Below are 21270 nucleotides of genomic sequence, written 5' to 3' on the forward strand. Positions count from 1 at the left end.
ATCAAATCTGTGCAGTGTCAAATACCACATGTGTGGTGGAGGTGCAGTCACAGATCTGCAGGCCTCTTACATAAGTGATGAGCTTGCCTAAAATTACAAATGTGATGGTTAAGATAGTGAAAAAAAATTAAATGTATAACAATGTATGATTTACCTTTGGATCCAACAATGCTAGGTTTATTAGATAATGGCCTGATGAGATGTCATGATAAACTGTAAGGTATTGGATTGAGAATGAGCTGTGTGCTTCCTCACTACCCTTCTCCACCTCCCCTTGAGTTGTGGCTTATCAATTTTATAGTCAAATACTATTAAAAAGCTCCCCACTTCTTTACTTCTTGCAGATTGTGGCTATATGATAATTGGTATTTTAAGGCTTGATTATCTTGTTTATTATGGTCCTGTAAAATAATTTTTTACCCTTTGGCTTTCTTCTCAGTGAAACATCTCCTCACACATTTCAGTTAGACCTGTTTTTCAACAATGTCAGCAAACCAAGTGCCCCTGTATTTGACAGGCTAGGAAGGTAAGCGATTATTTCATAATCTTGGTGCCATTGTAAGACTTAAGCAGGGCTAAGGCAAGCCATGTAAGCCTGGCTACTAGTTTCCTTGTTTCTTGTTTATGAAGAAAACAGTTGAAGTAAATGAAAATGTAGGCTTTGAGTTTCTCTATTCTACTATTAAATATAAAAATAGATAATTATCATTCTCATTAGATATTGCTTGAAAAAAGTACCATTGTGAATCTGGTTGTAAAAGATGTTGGTGCAGTTTCTTTGACCTTTAACACATATTTCTGTTTTAACAGCCTGGAGTATGATGAGAACTCTTCAATAATTTTCAGACCTAATGCCAAGGTAATGATCACTTGTAAATTCTGAGATTGACCCTTCTAGTGACAGCTCCTGTACAGAGAGAGGCTGGTAACCTCTACACTGGGCTGTGTTGGGATGTTCTTGAGGTACTTTCTTCTCAGAACGTTTCATTAGTGCAAAACACAGTTGCTAGGTTTTTCACTAGGGCCAACTATAGAGAGCATCTTTCAACAGTTCTTAAACATGCATACCAGTGGCTAGTCTGTTTCCAAGAGCAGTTCAGAGTGCTGGTTGTTACCTATCTGAAGCACTGCCATCTACCTCATGAGCCTGCCTCAATACTTTGATCTTCATCAGTCCCACAATCATTTTAAATAAGGAGGTGATGAGCAGAGCAAGTGCCTTCTCAGTCTTGGAGGATTACATTTGGAATGCCCTTCCCCAGAGGTGCTCCCCTGGTTCCCACTCTTTATTAAAAACAAAGTGTCATCTAAGAAATGCTCTAGGGGGAGACATGATTAGCTTTAGTCCATTGTGTGATGCAGTGCAGGCCATCTGAAGCCCATTAGAAACATTTGATCTAAGTGGGCCAAGTGCACATGGTAGGGGGACCAGCATTATGCAGCCAGATGCTGTCTCAAGTGTGTGCGCGAAAACCTGTGCATGTAGGCCAGCCATGGAGAACCTCTGGCTCACAAGCAGAAGGTGACCTTTGAGTCCTCTCTATCTGACCCATGGGACTCTCATCAAGTCACATCCCTCTGCCCAACCCATGCCCCTCACATCACAGCTCACCTGTCTTTTTTATAAAAAAAAAAGCTGAGGCTTTCAAAACTATTACAGGATTCTGTGTCTCATGTATTTGCAAAGTGCATTTATATCCTACTGTAACATGTAAGTGAAATCTAAGAATGACATAGCTGGAACGATATTTCATTGCAAATATATACTGGTACTGAGCTTGTAGTGTAGGTGCAGCAAGTTAAAGGTTTATCATTGTTTCTTTTATGTTCTCTCTCCTCCTTTAAAATCCAGGTCAACACTGACGGATTAGTTCTGAGAGGCTGGTACAACTGCTTGACGCTTGCAATATATGGCTCTGTTGACAGAGTAATAAGCCATGATAGGGACTCTCCCCCTCCGCCGCCCCCGCCGCCACCCCCTCCTCAGCAACAAGCAGCTTTGAAAAGAACTCCGAAACCTGGTAAGCATTCCAAAACTAATCCAGCTAAAATTCTTTTTTTCTTTTAAAAGAAATGTAAATAGAAGTAAGTGATTCCCCCCCATAGAAGTTAAATCATCTCCGTCTAAAACGTTTGTGTCTCATTACTTCTTTCAGCTGAAGTTTTTGTGATCTGTAAGTTAATGCATGCACCACTACAGTTTTTTACTGAGTGGTTCATTTTCAGCAGCTTCCCAAGTGATGCCACAGGCGTTCCATGAATTTATTTATCTTTATTTATAAGCTCATTTATATGCCTTTTTTTTTACAGCTGATGGAGAGAAAGAGGATCAGTTTAATGGCAGTCCTCCACGACCACAGCCTAGAGGCCCAAGAACTCCACCAGGCCCCCCTCCTCCTGATGATGATGAAGATGAGCCAATGCCCGTATCAGGTACTTTGGAACGTAACTTTCTTTCCATTTCTTTCTCACTTGTGTCCACATGCATGCATAATTTAAGTGAGGAGAAAGTGTTGCTGTTTTTCTAGCAGTAGGTATATTTTCCAGCTGCAACTGAATTCACCCCTGGGAAGTGGCAGTTGTGATAGGAGATATGATGCATCTATTAGGCTGTTCCATACGGGAGAATTGGCAAACATCTGTATTGGTCCATGGAGGCTAACCTTGCCTTAAAACTACAAAACCAAAGCAGCAGTTTATTAGCATCCTAGCTTGAAGATTTAAATTTTATGGAAAATACAGAATTCTCTTAGCAGAGTATTAAATTACACTATGGGTATTTGTTGTTTTGTTTTTGTTGTTGTCTGCTTTCTCTTTCTTTTTGAAAATGACAGTTGTTTAAATTAATTTTGCTGTGGATTCCATTATTTCCAGTGGTTGGGGAGAAAGATGACGATGTTGATCACAGAGAGGATTACTTTGAGCCCATTTCTCCTGATCGGACGTCCGTTCACCAGGAGGGTCCATATTCTGATGAAGCAGAAGTGGAAGAAGACCAGCCCGAAGAAGTGGATGATGAAGAGGGGGTGGATGTTGAGGAGGAGGAGGAAGATGAAGAGGATGACGATGGTCAAACAGTAGAGAGTATTCCAGAAGATGAAGAAGAGGATGAAGAGGAGGAGGAGGAGGAGGATGAAGAAGAAGAGGATGTTGAAGAAGAGGAGGAGGGTGAAGGTAGGGAAATACAGAAACTGCTGAGGACTGAGTTGCACGTGCATATGTGTTCTTCCATCACTTCATCACAGAACAGTTGATTTTCAGCTGAATGTGTGAACTGTCCCTAATGAAAAATATTGAGTAGTGTTCAAGCTTTATTGATAACAGATCTATTGAAATTAATGCACCTAATGTCATGTTCATTAATTTCAGTTGGTTTACCTTGAGTAAAATCACCCATTGTTTGATTTGACTGTGGGGCATGCAAACGTTCTGTGTTACTTAACCTGAGTTAGTCAGTTCACACTAGTTGTCTCTAGAAGCTAATAATGATAAGTGGGGTGTGGGTGTGTGTGATCTGGTCCTGAGACAGTGGAATATATGTAGTATTTTGGGGGGGAAGCCAAGCACTTCAGAGGACACTAGGGAAGAGATTTTGAAGGTTTTGTGGCATATAGGTTTTCTACCTTTTCTGTCAAAATATTATTTGTGCTATAACTGCAGTTGTGAGTCATTGTCTTTTTATGTTTGCGGTCCTGTGTTGATGGGCATGGTCTGACATACATTGACACAAGAGAGAACCTTCTCAGTGGTGGTGCCCTGATTATGGAACTCCCCTTCATTAGGAGATATGACTGCCTCCTTTACTCATGAGTTTTAGACATCAATTTAAATACTTCTCCATATGAGGGAGGTGCAGAGGGTGGCTACACAAGAGGAGAGTTTTTCAGTGGTGGGCCCCCTTTTGAAATACTCTCCCTAGGGCAGTGTTTCCCAACCTTGGGCCTCCAGCTGTTTTTGGACTACAACTCCCATCATCCCTAGCTAGCAAGACCAGTGGTCAGGGATGATGGGAATTGTAGTTCAAAAACAGCTGGAGGCCCAAGGTTGGGAAACACTGCCCTAGGGAAACTTTCCTGGTATCATCAGCTTTTGGGTGATAGATGCTTCTGTTTGCTAGACGTCAGTTAGTCTCTGTTGTGCTGCTCATCTTTTAGTGGGGTACAGTAGGGCTAGTCCTTGGATGAGCATTTTAAGAGTTTTGTATTGTACATTGTTTTTCAGTTTGACTTTTAATTGATTTAAATTATTCATATTTTATCTTACGTTGCTTTAATACTTTTTTTGTTTAAAGTGACTAACAAATACTACAAATAATCTTTTCATACAGTCCTTTGGGTGAGGTCTGCAAGCTGGATATGGTGGTTTGAATGTTGCTGCAGACCGGATTGAGTGGTTTCCTTGTATTTTAGTCTGGCTGTATTGTGGTATTCACCACTTCAAGATCCTACGAGATAGAGGGTGGTCTTGAAATAAATAAAAACCAAGGTTAAGAATTCTCCTTGTGGAGATAATCTAATTATATGGTACAATTATATATTTCTCCTGTTAGTTGATACCTTTTGGTCCTGCGTGTGAGTGTGTAGCTGATGGGTTGGCAAAGCATCCTGCAAATGTTTTAACTGCTGGGGCTCCCATGTTTATGGGCAAAAGGGGAGAAGATGGTTTATTTTTCAAAACTGTAATTAATGGATGGGTGTTATTTGTTGCTTATTTTGGTTCAATTGATTCAACAAGGTAATTATAAAACTTTTCTTTTCAGGGGATGATGGTTATGAGCAGATTTCAAGTGATGAAGATGGAATTGCTGACTTGGAACGTGAGACGTTTAAGTACCCGAGCTTTGACATTGAGTACACTGCTGAGGATCTAGCCAGAGTGCCACCTGTGACCTATGATCCTTTTGATAGGGAACTTGGGCCTCTTCTGTACTTTAGCTGTCCCTACAAGACAACTTTTGAAACCGAAGTTGCTAAGATGAAAGATATAGATCCAGACAAGGAAAATTCAGGGGCAGTTGAGACCTCTACTAAATTGACCGAACTCCTAGAATTATATCAGGAGGAGAGGGGTGCAAAGTGGGTCACTGCTCTGGAAGAAATTCCAAGTTTAATAGTCAAAGGGCTAAGCTACTTGCAGTTAAAGGACCCGAATCAGGATTATATAAGCCAGTTGGTTGACTGGACAATGCAGTCATTAAACCTACAGGTAGCCCTGAGACAGCCGATCGCCTTGAATGTCCGTCAGCTTAAAGCTGGGACAAAACTTGTCTCCTCGCTGGCAGAATGTGGAACTCGAGGGATAATGGGCCTGTTGCAAGCAGGAGTAATTAATTCTCTATTTGAATTGCTGTTTGCGGATCATGTCTCTTCTTCTCTTAAACTCAATGCTTTCAAAGCTTTGGATAGCGTTGTTAGCATGACTGAAGGAATGGAGGCATTTTTGAGGAGCGGCTCAGAGGTGCATGAAAAAAGTGGTTACCAGAGACTACTAGAGCTCATTCTGCTGGATCAGACAGTAAGGGTCGTCACTGCCTGCTCTGCAATTCTGCAGAAATGCCACTTCTATGAGGTTTTGTCCGAGGTCAAAAAGTTTGCTGACCAGTTAGCGGAATATCCTCCATCTCTTCCTAATCACACTGAGCCTGAGCAGGATACGGACACTGGACTTGAAAGGGGTAACCAGGAATATGAAAATGATGTGGACACTCCAATGGATATGGACAGCCTTCTGGAGTCCTCCAGTATGAGTGAAGGAGAAGTGGAGAAACTCATTAACCTTTTGGATGAGATCTTGCATTTGATGGAGACTGCCCCTCACACTATGATCCAGCCACCGGTGAAATCTTTCCCAACAACAGCACGTATTACAGGGCCACCAGAAAGGGACGACCCTTTCCCAGTGCTCTTTAGGTGAGTGGCCTTAGTTTTTTTATGTTTCAAAGGGATACCTGTTTATTTACTTTCTGCCACTTGGTTGTTGACATGAGTACTTGTCATGCATGTCATGTGTGCTGCTTAATAAGGGTCTTTCAATGTTGGGAGATGTTCCAGCCTAGACTGTTATCTCTTTTCCCCCTTTCCCACCGTGTGTCTTCTGTCATGCCATCTCATAACTAAACAAAACTCCTCCACTGCCTTCATCAAGTCTCTTCACTCTAATCCTTTAAGTCAGTGAGGTGGTGGAGAACAGTGTCAGACTTGAACTGAGAAGATCTGGATTCAAATTCCTGCTCACGTTTGAAGATTAGTGAGTGCTTGTGGGCACATCACAATTTCTCAGCTTCTATTGCAGTGTTCATTAATTCCACTGGGTCTGTTCTGAGTAAAACTTTATTGAATCCCACCCACAGTTGTACACTTCTGCAGCTATTTCACATACCATTGCATTGAAAGTAAAATTTTTTGCCAATGTACTATATTTTGAAGTGGAATTGAGCCTGCTTCTTCTTACATATTTCCAGGTACCTTCATAACCACAATTTCTTGGAATCTGTTACGTTGCTGTTATCCAATCCAATAACGAATGTGCACCCTGGGGTGCTGCAGTCCACCAGGGATATACTGAGATTTTTGGCACAGTCCCAGAAGGGCCTTCTTTTCTTCCTCTCTGAGTATGAAGCCACAAACTTGCTGGTTCGAGCCTTTTGCCATTTCTCTGACCCTGATCAAGAGGAAGGTCTCCAGACTGATGGGGCAAGCGATGAAGCCTTTCCCCCATGGCTTCTTCATTCAACACAGACGCTGCAGTGCATTTCAGAACTATTCTGCCATTTCCAGCGCTGCACAGCCACTGATGAAACTGACCATTCAGATCTCCTGGGAACGCTTCATAACCTTTACCTGATCACTTTTAACCCTGTGGGAAGAGCTGCTGTCGCCCATGTCTTCAGCCTTGAGAAGAATCTCCAGAGTCTTATTACTTTAATGGAGTTCTATTCCAAAGAAGCATTAGGGTAATTATCCTATTTTTTTTTTAACCTTGCTTTAGGTTTTATGCTTTTAAATGGATGTTTGCAGGTTGATGTGGGTTTCACAAACTTTAAATTTGGGTTTGTTCCTTGTTATGGAACTTTGCTGCAGTACAGAATCCAACTTCTTACCCTCCTCATTTTTCTCCTTTTACGAAGCCTTCCCTTTAAAGAAGTGAACCAGGCTTTCCTTGTTCTGGGGTGGTACACGCTTATTCCTCAGCATAGTCTGAGGATATGTATGGGCTGGCCCATGAGTTAGTAACCTCTTCATCCCAGTCAAAGCTTGGTGATTTGGCTCTAATTGCAGACAGGAAATTATTGAGAACAGATTTCTCACCCCCACTCTCCAATCCCTGCTTTTAAATAGGTGGGCTCAGGATAACTAGGTCTGAAAATATATCTCTACAGCATATGAAGCTGTGCTATTTCCTCTGAAAAAAACCACATAAAAACACTGTGGATGACATGAAAGAATAGCTAAAAGCAAAGCCAAACGTTTTTAAACCAAGGAACAAAGGGAGGAGCGAGCACGTTGTGCTTCCTCCTCATCTTAATGTCCTGTAAGATTGATCTTTTGCATATCCACAATTGTGGAGATTTGCGGGTTATCTGCACAGAAGTGCTATGTTGCATGTGACAGAAATGTGGTGGAACAGGAAGTGTAAGCTGCATGGCTGTTTTCTGATTCCTTCATGTTGTTATGAGAGCATTTCATGCTTGTTTGAAACTGGCTACACAGATCAAGAGCATAATTTAGATAAACATATCTTAGATGCTGGAGTTAGATTCACAATCGAAAGAGTGGGGTTTTCGGATCAAAGTGGCATACACAACATTAGCTTGTGCTAAGGAGGTGAATGTTTGCCTGTGGCATGGCTTGTATGCATTTGAAATCAGAGCCATTCTTTATCCCTCCTGTAGGTTACTGCTATATTCTGATCAATATAATTGACGTTTCTGTTTTGAGTTCTGAAAAGATTATGAGAAACTAGGAGAAAAGGCTGAGTCAATCAATCATTTGCAAACTCCCACTTGTAGTATGAACTTTTTTCTTCTCCATACAAAATAATCGTTTTGTAAATGAAAATCTGAATAGTATTCTGTAAGTATACGTGTAAGGATTCAAATGTGAAGTGTGTCATAATTTTCAGAAAAATCTGTTTCAGCGATTCCAAGTCAAAGAAGTCAGTTGCCTATAATTATGCTTGCATCCTTATTCTGCTGGTGGTTCAGTCCTCCAGTGATGTCCAAATGCTTGAGCAGTATTCAGCACCCCTGTTGAAGCTTTGCAAAGCTGATGAAAATAACACCAAACTACAAGGTACAGTATGTGCTGTTAATGGGGCAGTTGCTGGAAGTAGTTCAGGAGAAATCTTTTTGGTGTCTGCTAAGGTTCTCCTGACCTTCTGGTTTTTGATAATGCGAGGAATGAGATTCCTTTGGTGAATACAGATTATTAGAAAGGCTCATTGAAAAACTGTGTAGCTTTTTTCCTAGTGTCAAAGAGGCTTTGGAACACAGAAAGTTCTCTTGTTTGTGTAGCGTACTGTTCATTGGTGGGAGTCATTCAGTAACTGCAGAAAAATATTCAGGGTTTGAAATCTTCTAAGGAAGCAACGTAGGGGGCTCCTGTTCAAAGAACAAACTAAAAAAAGTCACTGGACACTGATGATGACCTGAGAGCTTCCACTGTAAGTGTGTTTCTCAAATTGGAGCTGTTGTAATCTTGTCATGCCCACTTCAAGACAATGACTGATGAAAGGAGACCCCTTTGTGTGCAGACTTTTACATTGCACGGACTGTTTTATTATACATGGCTTTTTAAAGTCCCAAGCAGCCTTGGGTCAGAATAACTAGGGAACCCCACCTGCCCATGTTAGCCTGCCTGGGACCTTCATTCCACTTCAAGGATCTCTGTCAGTCCTGCATCTGAAACAAGGCAAATAGGAGGTAGGAGAGAGAGCCTTTTCGGCTATAGTGCTGAAGATTTGTAAAGGCCTCTCAATAGGTGTGCCTCACTCTTTCATGACCTGCTTTTAGCCTGGTGATAAAGGCAACATTACAAAAGTGAACCTTTATTAGAATCTTGATTTTTATCACGAATTGTGCTGTTTTAAAATGCTGTGCTGATTCTGTGTTTTTAAAGCTCTGTTTTGGTTTTCCTCCTGCCAGTACTTCCATTGAATTTTCAGTCTGTTTTTGTTTTTGAGAGACAAGATAGCCTTGGCTTGCATACAATAAAGACTAAGAAATTCAAGTTATTCCGAGCTGAGGGAAAAACTTTCATTTTAGAATATGCACACAGGAGGCCTTTGTAGCTAAGATGGGGTTTAATATTGAATATTCAGGAGATTAAATGTTTGAATTATGCTGGGCAAAATTACCTTTTGGGACAAATAGATTGTCATGGCTCAGATACTTTTTATGGCATCGAATCCAATATTAAAACATTTTCAAAATCCTTGTAAGCCTCATAAAGCTGCAACCACATACGTTGCAGTAAGTTGAATTGAAATCATAGGGATTTATTACCACATAGGATAGTAGCCCAAGTCATACTGATTTCCCCCCACTGCTGAATGGAAGTGAACCTTTTTGATTGTTTTAATGCAAATAAGCTAACTTTTGATAAATACATCCCTGGACCTATAGAAATAGATCTTCAGCAGTGTCCTTGGTGCTTTCAGCTGAAGAAATCAACTGAAATGTGGTATAATAAAGAATAATTTCAGACCAAATAAAAATTTGGCTCATATGTATGCAGTGAGTCTTTATTCTTTGAATTAAAAGCAGTTTTAATGTTGTATTAAAAGTTAACTTGATTTATATACAAAGGCCTGTAGCTCTAATGCTTGTCACTGTATTTTTGGAATGCATCATTTTACATAATGCAACATTCTTCAGGTTTCCTTGTTTGTTTTAGAACTTGGCAAATGGCTGGAACCCTTGAAAACACTTCGGTTCGAAATTAATTGCATCCCAAATCTCATTGAATACATTAAGCAGGTTAGTAAAAACCATTCTCAATGCCTGCATTTTCTTAAAAATCCACGCCTAGTTTTTCATTTGTTGATCTTTTGCAGTTGTATATACAGGAGGCAAAATTCTTTGTTTCCACAGTTCTGATGGCATAGGGTTATCATAAAGTTTGCTTGGTACTCCTTTATCCAGAAATGTTTTGTTACAAGTACATTCTATATTGGACCATTTTGCGTGGTGTTTTTAGTATAATCCTCATAATAATATTTTTTTTTAAGTAGTCAACGCATTTCAAGAAGGAATTGTTGGTTCTCTGTTTCTAATAGTGTCCTTTTTGAAGAGCAAAACTAGATGTGACCTTATTAATGGAACTGCTAATTCAATGCAGTTTTTTAGAAGTAAATTGCAGCCATGGGGAGGGTGAAAGATCAAGTTATTAGCTGGTTTTTATTCACATTGGGATTTCTACTGGATTGAAACTATAGCTGTGGAAAGAGAGTATAGCTCCACTTCTCCCTTATGGCTCCAATCAAGATTGCTTCCTTCCTGGTTGGTATTTACTTAAAACATTTGTGTAATTATCTAGTTTGGCTCTAAGGTGTTGTGTGTTTTGTGGTGACCTTCCATTAGAATTTTCCATCCTTGTGTTACTTTTACTTGGATGCCTCGTATAGAAAGGGTGGGAAGAAGTTTTGTAGACCAGTGCCCTACTTCTGATGAACCACCTAAATACTGGCAAGTAGATTGGACCAAAGACAGACATTGGTCTGATGCAACAAGTAAAAGAGTGCACAATCAGAATAACTTAGCCTAGATTAGTTATTCCTTAGCTATTAAAAAAAAGTTCTGTGTTGAATAAGTCAGTAAAGGGATTCTAGTAAAAAGAACCCTAATGGCCCTAGCACTCAAGTTTGAAGTCGGCCTACCATTTGTTGCTCAGAAGCAAGATAAATTTCTCTATTGCACCCATTTTTGTTGATTTTTAATAACATGAGTCTTATTTTTCAAATTTTATTTTAAAGAATATTGATAGCTTGATGACCCAGGAAGGAGTTGGTCTTCCTACTGCACTTCGTGTCCTGTGCCATATTGCATGCCCTCCACCACCTGTTGAAGGTATAATACTTGCTTTTAACATTGTTCCATTTCCTTTATAAGAGTACATCAGATTTAATCACCACCTCCTTTAGCCATATTGAAGTAAATTGTTTCTTTGGACCATTTTCTGTTGCTGACAGAGCACGTAGAATTTTTGGATGGGAAAGTTAAGAGTAAAATGTAAGGATTCTGTGCCCCATGATAAATTTGGTGTCATGTAAAAATGTATGCTCTTGGTCATGGACAGAAGTCTCATAAAAAGGAACCATTGCACCTGATCTATATTTTCCTAATGACTGAGATAAAGGCACAACATGGTTTTTCTCTTTCCTCCCCATCTCCATTCCCCATTTCCTCCTAAAGGTCAGCAGAAGGACCTGAAATGGAACCTTGCAGTCATACAGATGTTCTCTTCTGAAGGAATGGACACTTTTATTCGTGTTCTGCAAAAGCTAAACAGCATCCTTATTCAGCCCTGGAGACTCCATGTCAACATGGGGACTACCCTCCACAGAGTCACTACGATTTCCATGGCCCGGTGCACCCTCACCCTCTTAAAGACCATGTTGACCGAACTGCTGCGTGGAGGGTCCTTTGAGTTCAAAGATATGCGTATTCCTTCCGCACTTATTTCTTTACACATGCTCCTGTGTTCTATTCCCCTCTCTGGACGTTTAGACAGCGATGAACAAAAAATCCAGAATGACATTGTCGACATTTTGTTGACTTTTACCCAGGGGGTTAATGAGAAGCTAACCATCTCGGAGGAAACTCTGGCCAATAACACTTGGTCGCTCATGCTAAAAGAGGTCCTCACTTCTGTTCTGAGAATTCCTGAAGGGTTTTTCTCTGGTCTTATACTGCTTTCTGAGTTGCTGCCTCTGCCGCTTCCCATGCAAACCACTCAGGTATGTAAAAACTATCAATTATTTGTAAAAGGCAAGAAAATTAAAAGACTGATGAAGAGGATGGGTAGGTAAGAACTGACTGATAAAGAGTTGTGCAGTGGATCTATCCATTTGATGGATTGTATACCGACCTCCCTCAACCTGGTGACCTCCAGTGTCATTGGACTCCCATCAGCCCCAGACAGCATAGTGAATGGTCAGGGATGATGGGAATCGTAGTCCAGCCACATGTGGAGAGATGCAGGCTCCCCATCTCTCATTTAAAGGGCTGATAGAGGGGATTCGTCCTTTTGATGCTGGATGCTGAGTGGGGATATTTCTCCTTAGCTGGGAGGCAATAACTCTATATATTGGAGCACATATATTGGCTACAAGGGTTTTTATGAGTGCCTAAAGAGCACCAGGTAGTGTGCCTTGCATGTGGTGTTGGAGAAGAACTCTACGTTTTGGCACTCTCATAGAGTTAATTTTGCTTTTCTGACAGGTCATTGAACCGCATGACATATCGGTGGCTCTCAACACTAGGAAACTGTGGAGCATGCATCTTCACGTTCAAGCAAAATTGCTGCAAGAAATAGTACGGTCCTTCTCTGGCTCCACCTGCCTGCCTATTCAGCACATGCTGAGACGCATTTGTGTTCAGTTGTGTGACTTGGCTTCGCCAACTGCTCTCCTTATTATGAGGACTGTTTTGGATCTGCTTGTAGAAGATTTGCAAAGGTACGTTTTTATACTTTGTCCTATGGGTCTTTAAGTAGCAGTGCTAACCTGGTGCCCTTCAGAAGTTTTGGTCTACGACTCTCACCATAGCTGTGCAGATTAAGGATGATAGGAGTTTTGTTGAAGGCTTCTGTAGAACCTTTGCATGTTGAGGCTGGAAAATGGGCTATGCCTCTCCTATCTCATTCATGAATTGGCAGTGGCTGCCTTGGATTTAGGCCTTCTGTTTCTCTCCATGCATGGTGATGGCTCTTGAAGGATGGAGCTGTGTGATGGCTCCTTCAGCTGGGAAATCCTGAGGGCTGCAGTAAATTGCTGTATGTATGGCATGAATATGACATGGAGAGGTGGGCTTCATACAGTTGGTGATAAGAGATGCCTCCACACATGGAGAGGGCTGAAACATAGCATTTCTTTTCAATACTTTGTTAGGCTTACTGGCTTCGGATACCAAAGTCAAAACTGTAGTGGTTATCTCATCTTTGCTGGCAACTAGATACACAGTTAATTAATGACCACAACCTGAAAACAATCAAATTACAGTGGTACCTCGGGTTAAGAACTTAATTAGTTCCAGAGGTGCGTTCTGAAATGGTTCTTAACCTGAGGCATGCTTTCACTAATGGGGCCTCCTGTTGCTGCTGCGCCGCTGGCGATTGTCATTCTTATCATGGGGCAAAGTTCTTAACCAGGAGCAACCACTTCCTGGTTAGCGGAGTTTGTAACCTGAAGTGTCTCTAACCTGAGGTACCACTGTAATGGTAATAAGCTCATTTGCAACAAATGCAGATAGATAGATAGACAGATTGTATTATATTATATTATATTATATTATATTATATTATATTATATTATATTATATTATATTATATTATATTATATTATATTATATTATATTATATTATATTATATATAAATACACACACACATACACACGCACACACGTATATGAATATTTTAATGGAAATTTCAGATCTGAAGTTTGTTTTGTCATACATGCAGTATATTTGTCTTTTCTAATAAGAGCATTGGTGTCACTTCAGCAACCCAGAAGACAAAGAGAAGCAATACACTGGCCAGACTACCCGCTTGCTTGCGTTACTCGATGCCCTGGCTTCACACAAAGCCTGTAAACTGGCTATTTTGCACTTGATTAATGGAACTGTGAAAGGGGATGAGAAGTATGCTGAACTTTTCCCAGAGCTTTTGTCTTTAATGCGAGCTGCAGGGGACAACATTATTCACCAGCAGTGTGCGGAGTTCTTGGCTTCTATTTTGCAGTCTCTCTGCGATCAGGTATTTAAAAATGAAAATCTAAAGAACCCTTAATTTCATTCTGTATTGATTGTGCACATGCATGTGGGCAGTGGGGGTGGGGCTGTCCTGGAAGGAGAGCAAGGCTCCCCTTAGCAAACAAGTCAGGCTTGTCCAAGAAAATACAAAAAGGATGTCCCTACTCTCCATCTCCCCATAACAGCTAGCCAGCATGCCTTCAAGGAAGGAGAAAAATATACATGGAGGCAAACCAATGTAAGCTAAAAGTTGTGTGTATGTGTGTATAAACACTTTGTTTGTTTCCCAGATATAAATCTCCGCTCATTTCAAAACTCAAGACACATTCCAATTGGTTCTCTCTGGTCACAACCCCTGAACAACTGTATTCATTAAAAACCTGTTCTTCATTAATTCACAAATTGTACCAAGGCTGAATCTTCTTTCAGGAATTCACGAGTTGCACCAAGATTGAGTCCCTCTTCCTTTAATTGCATTCCTAAGTCTTATAAGACTATGCCATACCTATTTCCTGAGCCAGGAAGAAGAACCTTGAAACCGTTTGGTTTCTGGCAGAGAAGGATTGTTGCTGCCATCAACTCCTACCATAAATCTACCTCTCCGTTTGCGAACTAATTGCATATAGGCATATATTTGCACAGCTATATAGTATATCCCTATCTATTCTCGCTGAGGCTGGTGGGAGTTCATTGTCACCAAAGGGCCTCAGATTCCCAATTCTTTTAGTAGCTGCACTCAAGAGCAGGCCGTTTCAAGTTCCGCTTTATAGAGCTTAATGAAACGGCTGTTGAGTGACACTTCATGTTTCTTTGCAAAGCTAAATGCTTTTAAATAATGTTGGCCAGGAATCAGAAATTAGTGCTCAAGAGATCTTTTGCTTAACAGGGGTCAGCAAGCTTTTTCAACAGGGGGCCGGTCTACTGTCCCTCAGACCTTGTGGGGAGCCAGAGCCAGACTATATTTTTTGGGGAAAATTGAACGAATTCCTATGGCCCACAAATAACCCAGAGATGCTTTTCAAATAAAAGGACACATTCTACTCATGTAAAAACACGCTCATTCCCGGACCGTCCATGGGCTGGATTTAGAAGATGATTGGGCCGGATCCGGATCCGGCCCCCGGGCCTTAATTTGCCTACCCATGGCTTAACAGGTTGTGAACAGCACTCCCTGTGCTGCATGGCAGACATTGCAGCTGTGGACAGTCTTGTAACTGTGAAGTCCTGTGGTGTGTGATAGTAGAGCTTTGCTTTTTGAAAAACCCCACTCGGTTGGTGCAAGCTCTAAAGTGGCTTTTGCCATGGCCCCAAGGGATGCCTGTGTGCCTTTCTGCCTTTTGTGATACTGTGATTTCTCTTTGCAGGACATTGCATTGGTCTTGCCCAGTTCCACGGAGAGCACTCTCTCTGAATTGGAGCAGCTTTCAAATTCGTTGCCAAGCAAGGAACTCATGGCTTCCATCTGTGACTGCCTGATGGAGACATTTTCTAATGCTGAAAGCAGCTATAACTGTTTACTGACTTGTATCAGGACAATGATGTTCCTTACTGAGCATGATTATGGATTCTATCACCTGAAGAGGTACATTCCACAAACATACTCACACCGCAGAAATGTTTAGTTCAGCTCACCTTCCCCCCCAGTGGGGCTTACAAAGCAGAAGATTGTGCTTAATGTAATGTCAAATTTCACAGGCAATGGTAACAGCAAGAACATACCAGTGTGGCATTTTTTGTGTGCTATTAATCTTCTCTTTCTCTTGGAAAGAATTGTTCAAAGCTAACTGTATAATAAAACACTCAGTTTGCAAATTCCTTTTAAAAAATGATCTGGCAGTGCTCTTGTATAGTACAAATACTTTTGTGAAGATGTTAATTAGGGCTGTTGGCTGATTAAAGAAACCTTAGTCAGTTCATCACATGGGTTTCATTAAGTCATCAGATTTGCTTTAATGTGCATGTAATTGAGCCACAATTCTGAACAAAGCGTCCTTTTTTTATTTTAGGTAGTGTCTGATATGACGTAAAAGGTATTATCCTAGAAGATGTATTTCCTCCTATATGTGAGAGGAGGAATTGCTTCTTCTAAGCTTTTTTTTGGGGATTTAAAACATATTTAAATGCTGTTTAATTAATCAAGGACATCCTTTTAATTAACTGAAACATTGAAATACATATAAGTTCATTCAGTTGTGTTTCTGAAACTGCCTATGTTTTAAGTGCTTTAGATCTATTAATCATATTTTTTTATATGCTGTGTCAAAAACTGGATTGTTAACAACCTTTTTCTTTGAAACGAAAACAGCTCTCTAAGAAAACACTGTGGGGCTCTGCACACTGGATTGAAGCGAGTAGTGAGCAGCTTTAATAAGGACCCTGGAGAACTTGCGTCTTCATTTCTGGATTTCCTGAGGCAGATACTGAATTCTGATACACTGGTGAGTAAATGTGTACAGAGGGCTTTCTGAAGCTTTGCCTTCATTGCATTCTGTTGCATTTCAGCTCAGGAAAAGTAGCTGCAGTTTTCTTTAAAGCATACAGCTGTAATACTTCCATCATACTTCCAAATTATGGTTATCTAACAGAATCCCAAAGGGCCAATTTTATTTATTTATTATTCAAGGGGATTTATTTCCTACTTTACTGTTACAATAATAATACTTAAGGTGGCTTACATCATTTTAAAAATGTACACACACAGACACACACACAAACTCGAAACAACAAATAAGTAAACATTAAATCAGTAAAAACAGAATATAGTTTGCAGCAGGTGAAAACGAAGGAAACGTGAAAACCATTCAACCTGGTAGGTTATGTGCTGGCAGGGATAAAAATGCCTTAATAGAGTAGTGAAAAGCCATGAGAGAGACAGAGAGAGTTCTAGCAAGAAACGTTGGAAGGTTGGAAGGACAGGGAGCTGTCAAAAAAAGATGTCATTAGTTAACTGCATTATAGTGCTGTGGTGTTACTGCTTTTGTACTCACGTAGTGTACTTAATCTTCCTTAGGGATGTTGTGGGGATGACGGAAGTCTTGCAGAAGTTGATGGAGCCCATCCTGCCAGAACTTTGGGTCTTACCACTGCAGAATTAAAATACCAATTACAAAACAAAGAAGAAACTCCTGAAAATCTTCTCCTCGAGCTGGAAAAGCTAGTTTTGGTAATGTAATGTTCATATTTTTTGGTGTTGGTGCCAGATGTTTGAGAGTTAGGAGTCTGATGGTTTCTCATTGCTACTGTTCTTATTTGATTGTAATGCATTTTATATGTCTTTTTAAACATTTGTGTATGTATTCATTTTTATGCAGTGTTTTTGAACACTGCCCATGTATCTTAACTAGATGTCAGGCTACAAATATTAATAATAATTATAATTTGTAACTAGTGATAAAGTTAGGATGATTGTGTTGCCATTGTTTAGTACTGTTAGGAATGATCACTGTGGTTATTAGTTATGCATATTAAGCTTAGCTTTACATAAAATTATCAGGCTATACCCCTTGAACTTATTTATTACATTTTTCCTGCCCTTCCTCCCATGGCCAATTGTCTCCACCGCGTACAATTTGTTTCTCAGTAGCCCTGTACACATACTGGATAACACTTCATGCACCTGATCGACTGGGGCCTAGTCCACAAAAATGTACACTATAATAAATCTGAGTAGACCTATTGAAATCAGTCCATTGATTTCAGTATGACTGACTTTATGTCCATGATGTCATATGTCCATGATGTCAATTGAACATGTATTTATTGAAAGAGTTGCTGCTAGTTTGCTGCATCTTATCAGGTGGCAAAAATACTTACATTTTGCCTGAGCTGTTAGTGATTGCAGTGTTTCTTACACAGGAGCGCTCAAAAGAAGATGACAGTCTGGAATCTTTATTGGACAATGTTGTTGGACTTCGGCAGATGCTGGAATCTGCTGGCGATCCTTGTCCACTGAGTGATCAAGATGTAGAGCCAATCCTTCCTGTACCAGAATCTCTCCAGCATCTTTTTAATAATAGGTAAAGTGCTGAATGTGCATCTGTGTCTGTGAAGAACTAGAATATCTGAAAACCAGGTCTGTGTGGTGGTATATTTGGGACCGTGTTTAACTTCATGCATTTATCTTTATGGGCTGTATGCATTACAACAGAGACTACCCAGTTCTCTTGTCTCAGTCCATCACCACACCTCCTTCCCCCCCCCCCCCGCAAATGATAGGTTGAGGTTCTGAGAGTTGCCCAATTCTTTCAAGATCTTGTGACACAAGTATTGCACAAGTATGATGGATGTGCTTCTTTGTCAATTGTGATCTCTCCCCTTCTTTCTGTCAACATTGCTAATCCTTTTTCTGATCCTTCTTTATTTGGAAATAATAGGCCTTGAGTAGTCCAGCTTTCCTTTTATCATTGATCAGTGTCTTTCTTGAACAAAGCATAGACTCAATGTGTCCTTTTCGTTTGTCTTGTTTTAAACATACATAAAATTGTTTTCGCCTTATGCACCATTACTTATCACAGTATTGGTTTATCACAGTGTTGATTGTGGACAGTGTCCCTGGACAGATAGAAGGACAGGGCGTATGTTTTTAAAATAACAAAATAGATAGTGTACCAATTGCTATACAAAATACAGACGTGATACGGTCCCTGTCCTAGAAGGCTGTCAGGCTGTTTTTGATGACACAGGAAAGTAAAGTGCTTGATAGCATTGCAAAGAATAGGAGACAAGAGCACCTGGTCACAGCAGAGGTTCAAGCCATGTTCTCCATTGGGCATTAGGATGCTCCAAGTGGGATTGTGTTCTTGAAGAAGGAGGTGGTGAAGCCATGGCCCTTTAGGAAATGTTTTATTGGAGGAGTGGATGATGAATACCAGTGGGTAACATTTATTTCATATGGAGACAGCGAACACTGACCGCTATTTTTTTAAAAATACATTTGATATTACAGGACTGCATACATCTTGGCAGATGTCATGGATGACCAGCTGAAATCTATGTGGTTCTCGCCATTCCAGGCTGAAGAAATTGAAACTGACCCTGACATGGTAAAAGTCTTGAGTTTTTAATACTTGAATGGGTGGGAACTGGAGCATTTATAGCTTAATTGTCAGCAGTATTTTTGAGACCCCATTCATAGTGTAAGCAACAATGTTAGGAATGTAGACAGATAAAATGGGCTACTCATTTAGCAGCAGCCTTCTAAGAGTGTTTCCTGTTTGGGGATGCTGACAGTTGTCTGGGGGAATGATTAAAGTGGAATGAATTTCTCCCTCTTACAGGTAAAGGTTGACTTAATTGAACTGTCAGAAAAAGGATGCAGCGACTTCGACCTGCAGGCGGAGCTGGAGAGGTCGTTTTTGACAGAGCCTACTTCTCCGGGTCGGACAAAAACCACAAAAGGCTTTAAACTTGGCAAACACAAGCACGAGACGTTTATAACTTCCAGGTAACCAGTGGTTTTGATTGTGACTGTGTACCTAAAGGTGGATTTTGATTTTGCCACTGCATTGGTGATGTATTTGTAATCACGGCATAGTGGGATCCGAGTAGATTTGAGTCACTTGAAAGGGTCCCGCCTACAAGTTGTTCTGCTGCAGCACTCTCTTTGAAAACCAAATTTTTTTAAAAAAACACATTTTACATGAACAGATTTTGCTGGTGCAAGGGAAGGGAGTGGAGGAGGAATGGCTTCTGTGAACAATAGAACTAACATGGGTTATAAAAGGCAGAATCCAGTTCTACCCAGAAGAAACTTAAAAGAGCCTGGGTTGGAAAAAAGCATCTTACATCCTCTAAAATGCTGCAGACAGGTGTGCCCGAGCAAAAACAAGAAAATTGACTGTGATAGGAACCTTAGAAGGCAACACCTTTTTGCATATTGTGCCATATAATAAGGTAGTACACATAAAGGAAGGGATCTCTTCTTCTCAGAAGCCTGCCTTCATCCTAGAAAGTGACTTAAGTAACTTAACTCCTGGAGCCAAGGGATGAGGGCATCAAAACTAAATTCTTAAGTAACAAATGGGCAACCTTCAGCTCAGGTGCCACATGAGGTCCTTGAACCTCTTGAAACTGCCCCCTTTCCCCGTCCCATCACAGTTACTTCCTTTTATTTTGTCCTTTTTACCCATGGATTTTTAAGTGGTCTATCCTCATTCCTATGTAGTTTCCGAGCAATTGGAAAAGGGGCAGAATTGTATTTGATTAAAAATTGTTTTTGACTTATTTCATGGTTGGTATGGCTTGGGGAAAAGAATAGTTTCCCTCCCAGCTGCCTGAGAACAAACTGTTAGGCTTCTGCCGTATATGTATATGGGAGAGAGTGGGTTAGCATGGAACACCATGCCAAACTATACCTTAGCTTAATATTGGTTTTCTACAGAGGAGGTTATGGCCTCTGAGGTCCTCTTCTTTCTGCTGCTGTGATGTGATTTGGCTCAGCATGTTGTCTGAACCCGGTTTCTCGGTTTGTCTAGCTCCAGACAAACCACAAACCTGGGTTTGGAGAAGAAACTAGCCCAACCATGGCTTTGCTTGCAGCAGGACAAGGGGAGGTGCATATTGGCTGTGATCTTTTCTTTCTCAAGTTTGACACTTGTGCGATTGCACTAAGCCACTGGTCTTCAGCTGGTGGGTCAGAACCTACTAGTAGGTCACAAGACCTGTTCCAAGGTGGATTGCAACAGGTGCATTGCCACCATGCAGATAAATACATGGTGAATAATTAAGAAATGTGTCCCCAAGTGCATGTTTGGGTGCAAAATGCGTCCTGGGTTTGAAAAGGTTGAAGATACCTGCACTAAGCCATAGTTCGGCTTAGCCTTATGTGTGAACTAGATCAGAAAGGGAGGTTATTCACAAATAAATTACTTTTAATTTCCAGAAGAGTCATGCTGTACTAAAAACATCCTCTATATACTAATATGAGAGCAACTCTCAAATCTAATTTGGCTACCTCGAATCTGAAAATTCAAAAATTGAAAATTGAAGAAGGGATGTCTTTATTCCAAATTATTTAATCCAGAACGTTTTTGTCTTTGGCTGTGCCTATCATTGGTTCAAGCTCCAGCAACCACCATGTCGTTTGGATTAATTGCCACTAAAAATTTTGACTGAACAACTAACACTAATGCAGATGAATAGCGAGAGACAGGATAAGGGCTTAGAAAGGATAGGAGAAAGAGATGTATTTGCAAACCGCACGTCTGTATGGTTCTTCTAGCTTGTGAAGAATTGGAAAAGGTTCACATTCTCCTGTATATGTTAATACCTGTGTCCTGCTAAACAAAATACCTCTTGTTAATGA

The 21270-nt window shown here is 40.5% G+C and overlaps 1 protein-coding gene across 2 annotated transcripts in view; it reads left to right on the top strand.

Moving 5' to 3' along the window:
- Positions 1–21270, top strand: part of VIRMA (vir like m6A methyltransferase associated) — a 28322-nt gene that overhangs the window by 4266 nt on the left and 2786 nt on the right. Inside the window, exons 3-21 of one of the 2 annotated variants that reach the window (XM_083747520.1) lie at positions 440–526; positions 811–859; positions 1853–2021; positions 2311–2433; positions 2875–3174; positions 4760–5909; positions 6461–6952; positions 8137–8291; positions 9894–9976; positions 10972–11065; positions 11411–11955; positions 12440–12675; positions 13719–13971; positions 15332–15549; positions 16273–16405; positions 16978–17130; positions 17823–17983; positions 18913–19009; positions 19244–19410. In XM_083747520.1, the coding sequence (XP_083603646.1) occupies positions 440–526; positions 811–859; positions 1853–2021; positions 2311–2433; positions 2875–3174; positions 4760–5909; positions 6461–6952; positions 8137–8291; positions 9894–9976; positions 10972–11065; positions 11411–11955; positions 12440–12675; positions 13719–13971; positions 15332–15549; positions 16273–16405; positions 16978–17130; positions 17823–17983; positions 18913–19009; positions 19244–19410 (4665 nt within the window). Of the gene's footprint in view, positions 1–439; positions 527–810; positions 860–1852; positions 2022–2310; positions 2434–2874; positions 3175–4759; positions 5910–6460; positions 6953–8121; positions 8292–9893; positions 9977–10971; positions 11066–11410; positions 11956–12439; positions 12676–13718; positions 13972–15331; positions 15550–16272; positions 16406–16977; positions 17131–17822; positions 17984–18912; positions 19010–19243; positions 19411–21270 lie in introns of both variants that reach the window. The other variant, XM_083747519.1, reaches the window with a different exon arrangement.

The sequence above is a fragment of the Podarcis gaigeae genome (genome assembly GCF_964106915.1).
Source record: "Podarcis gaigeae genome assembly, chromosome: 7".
In the NCBI taxonomy this organism is placed as follows: domain Eukaryota; kingdom Metazoa; phylum Chordata; class Lepidosauria; order Squamata; family Lacertidae; genus Podarcis; species Podarcis gaigeae.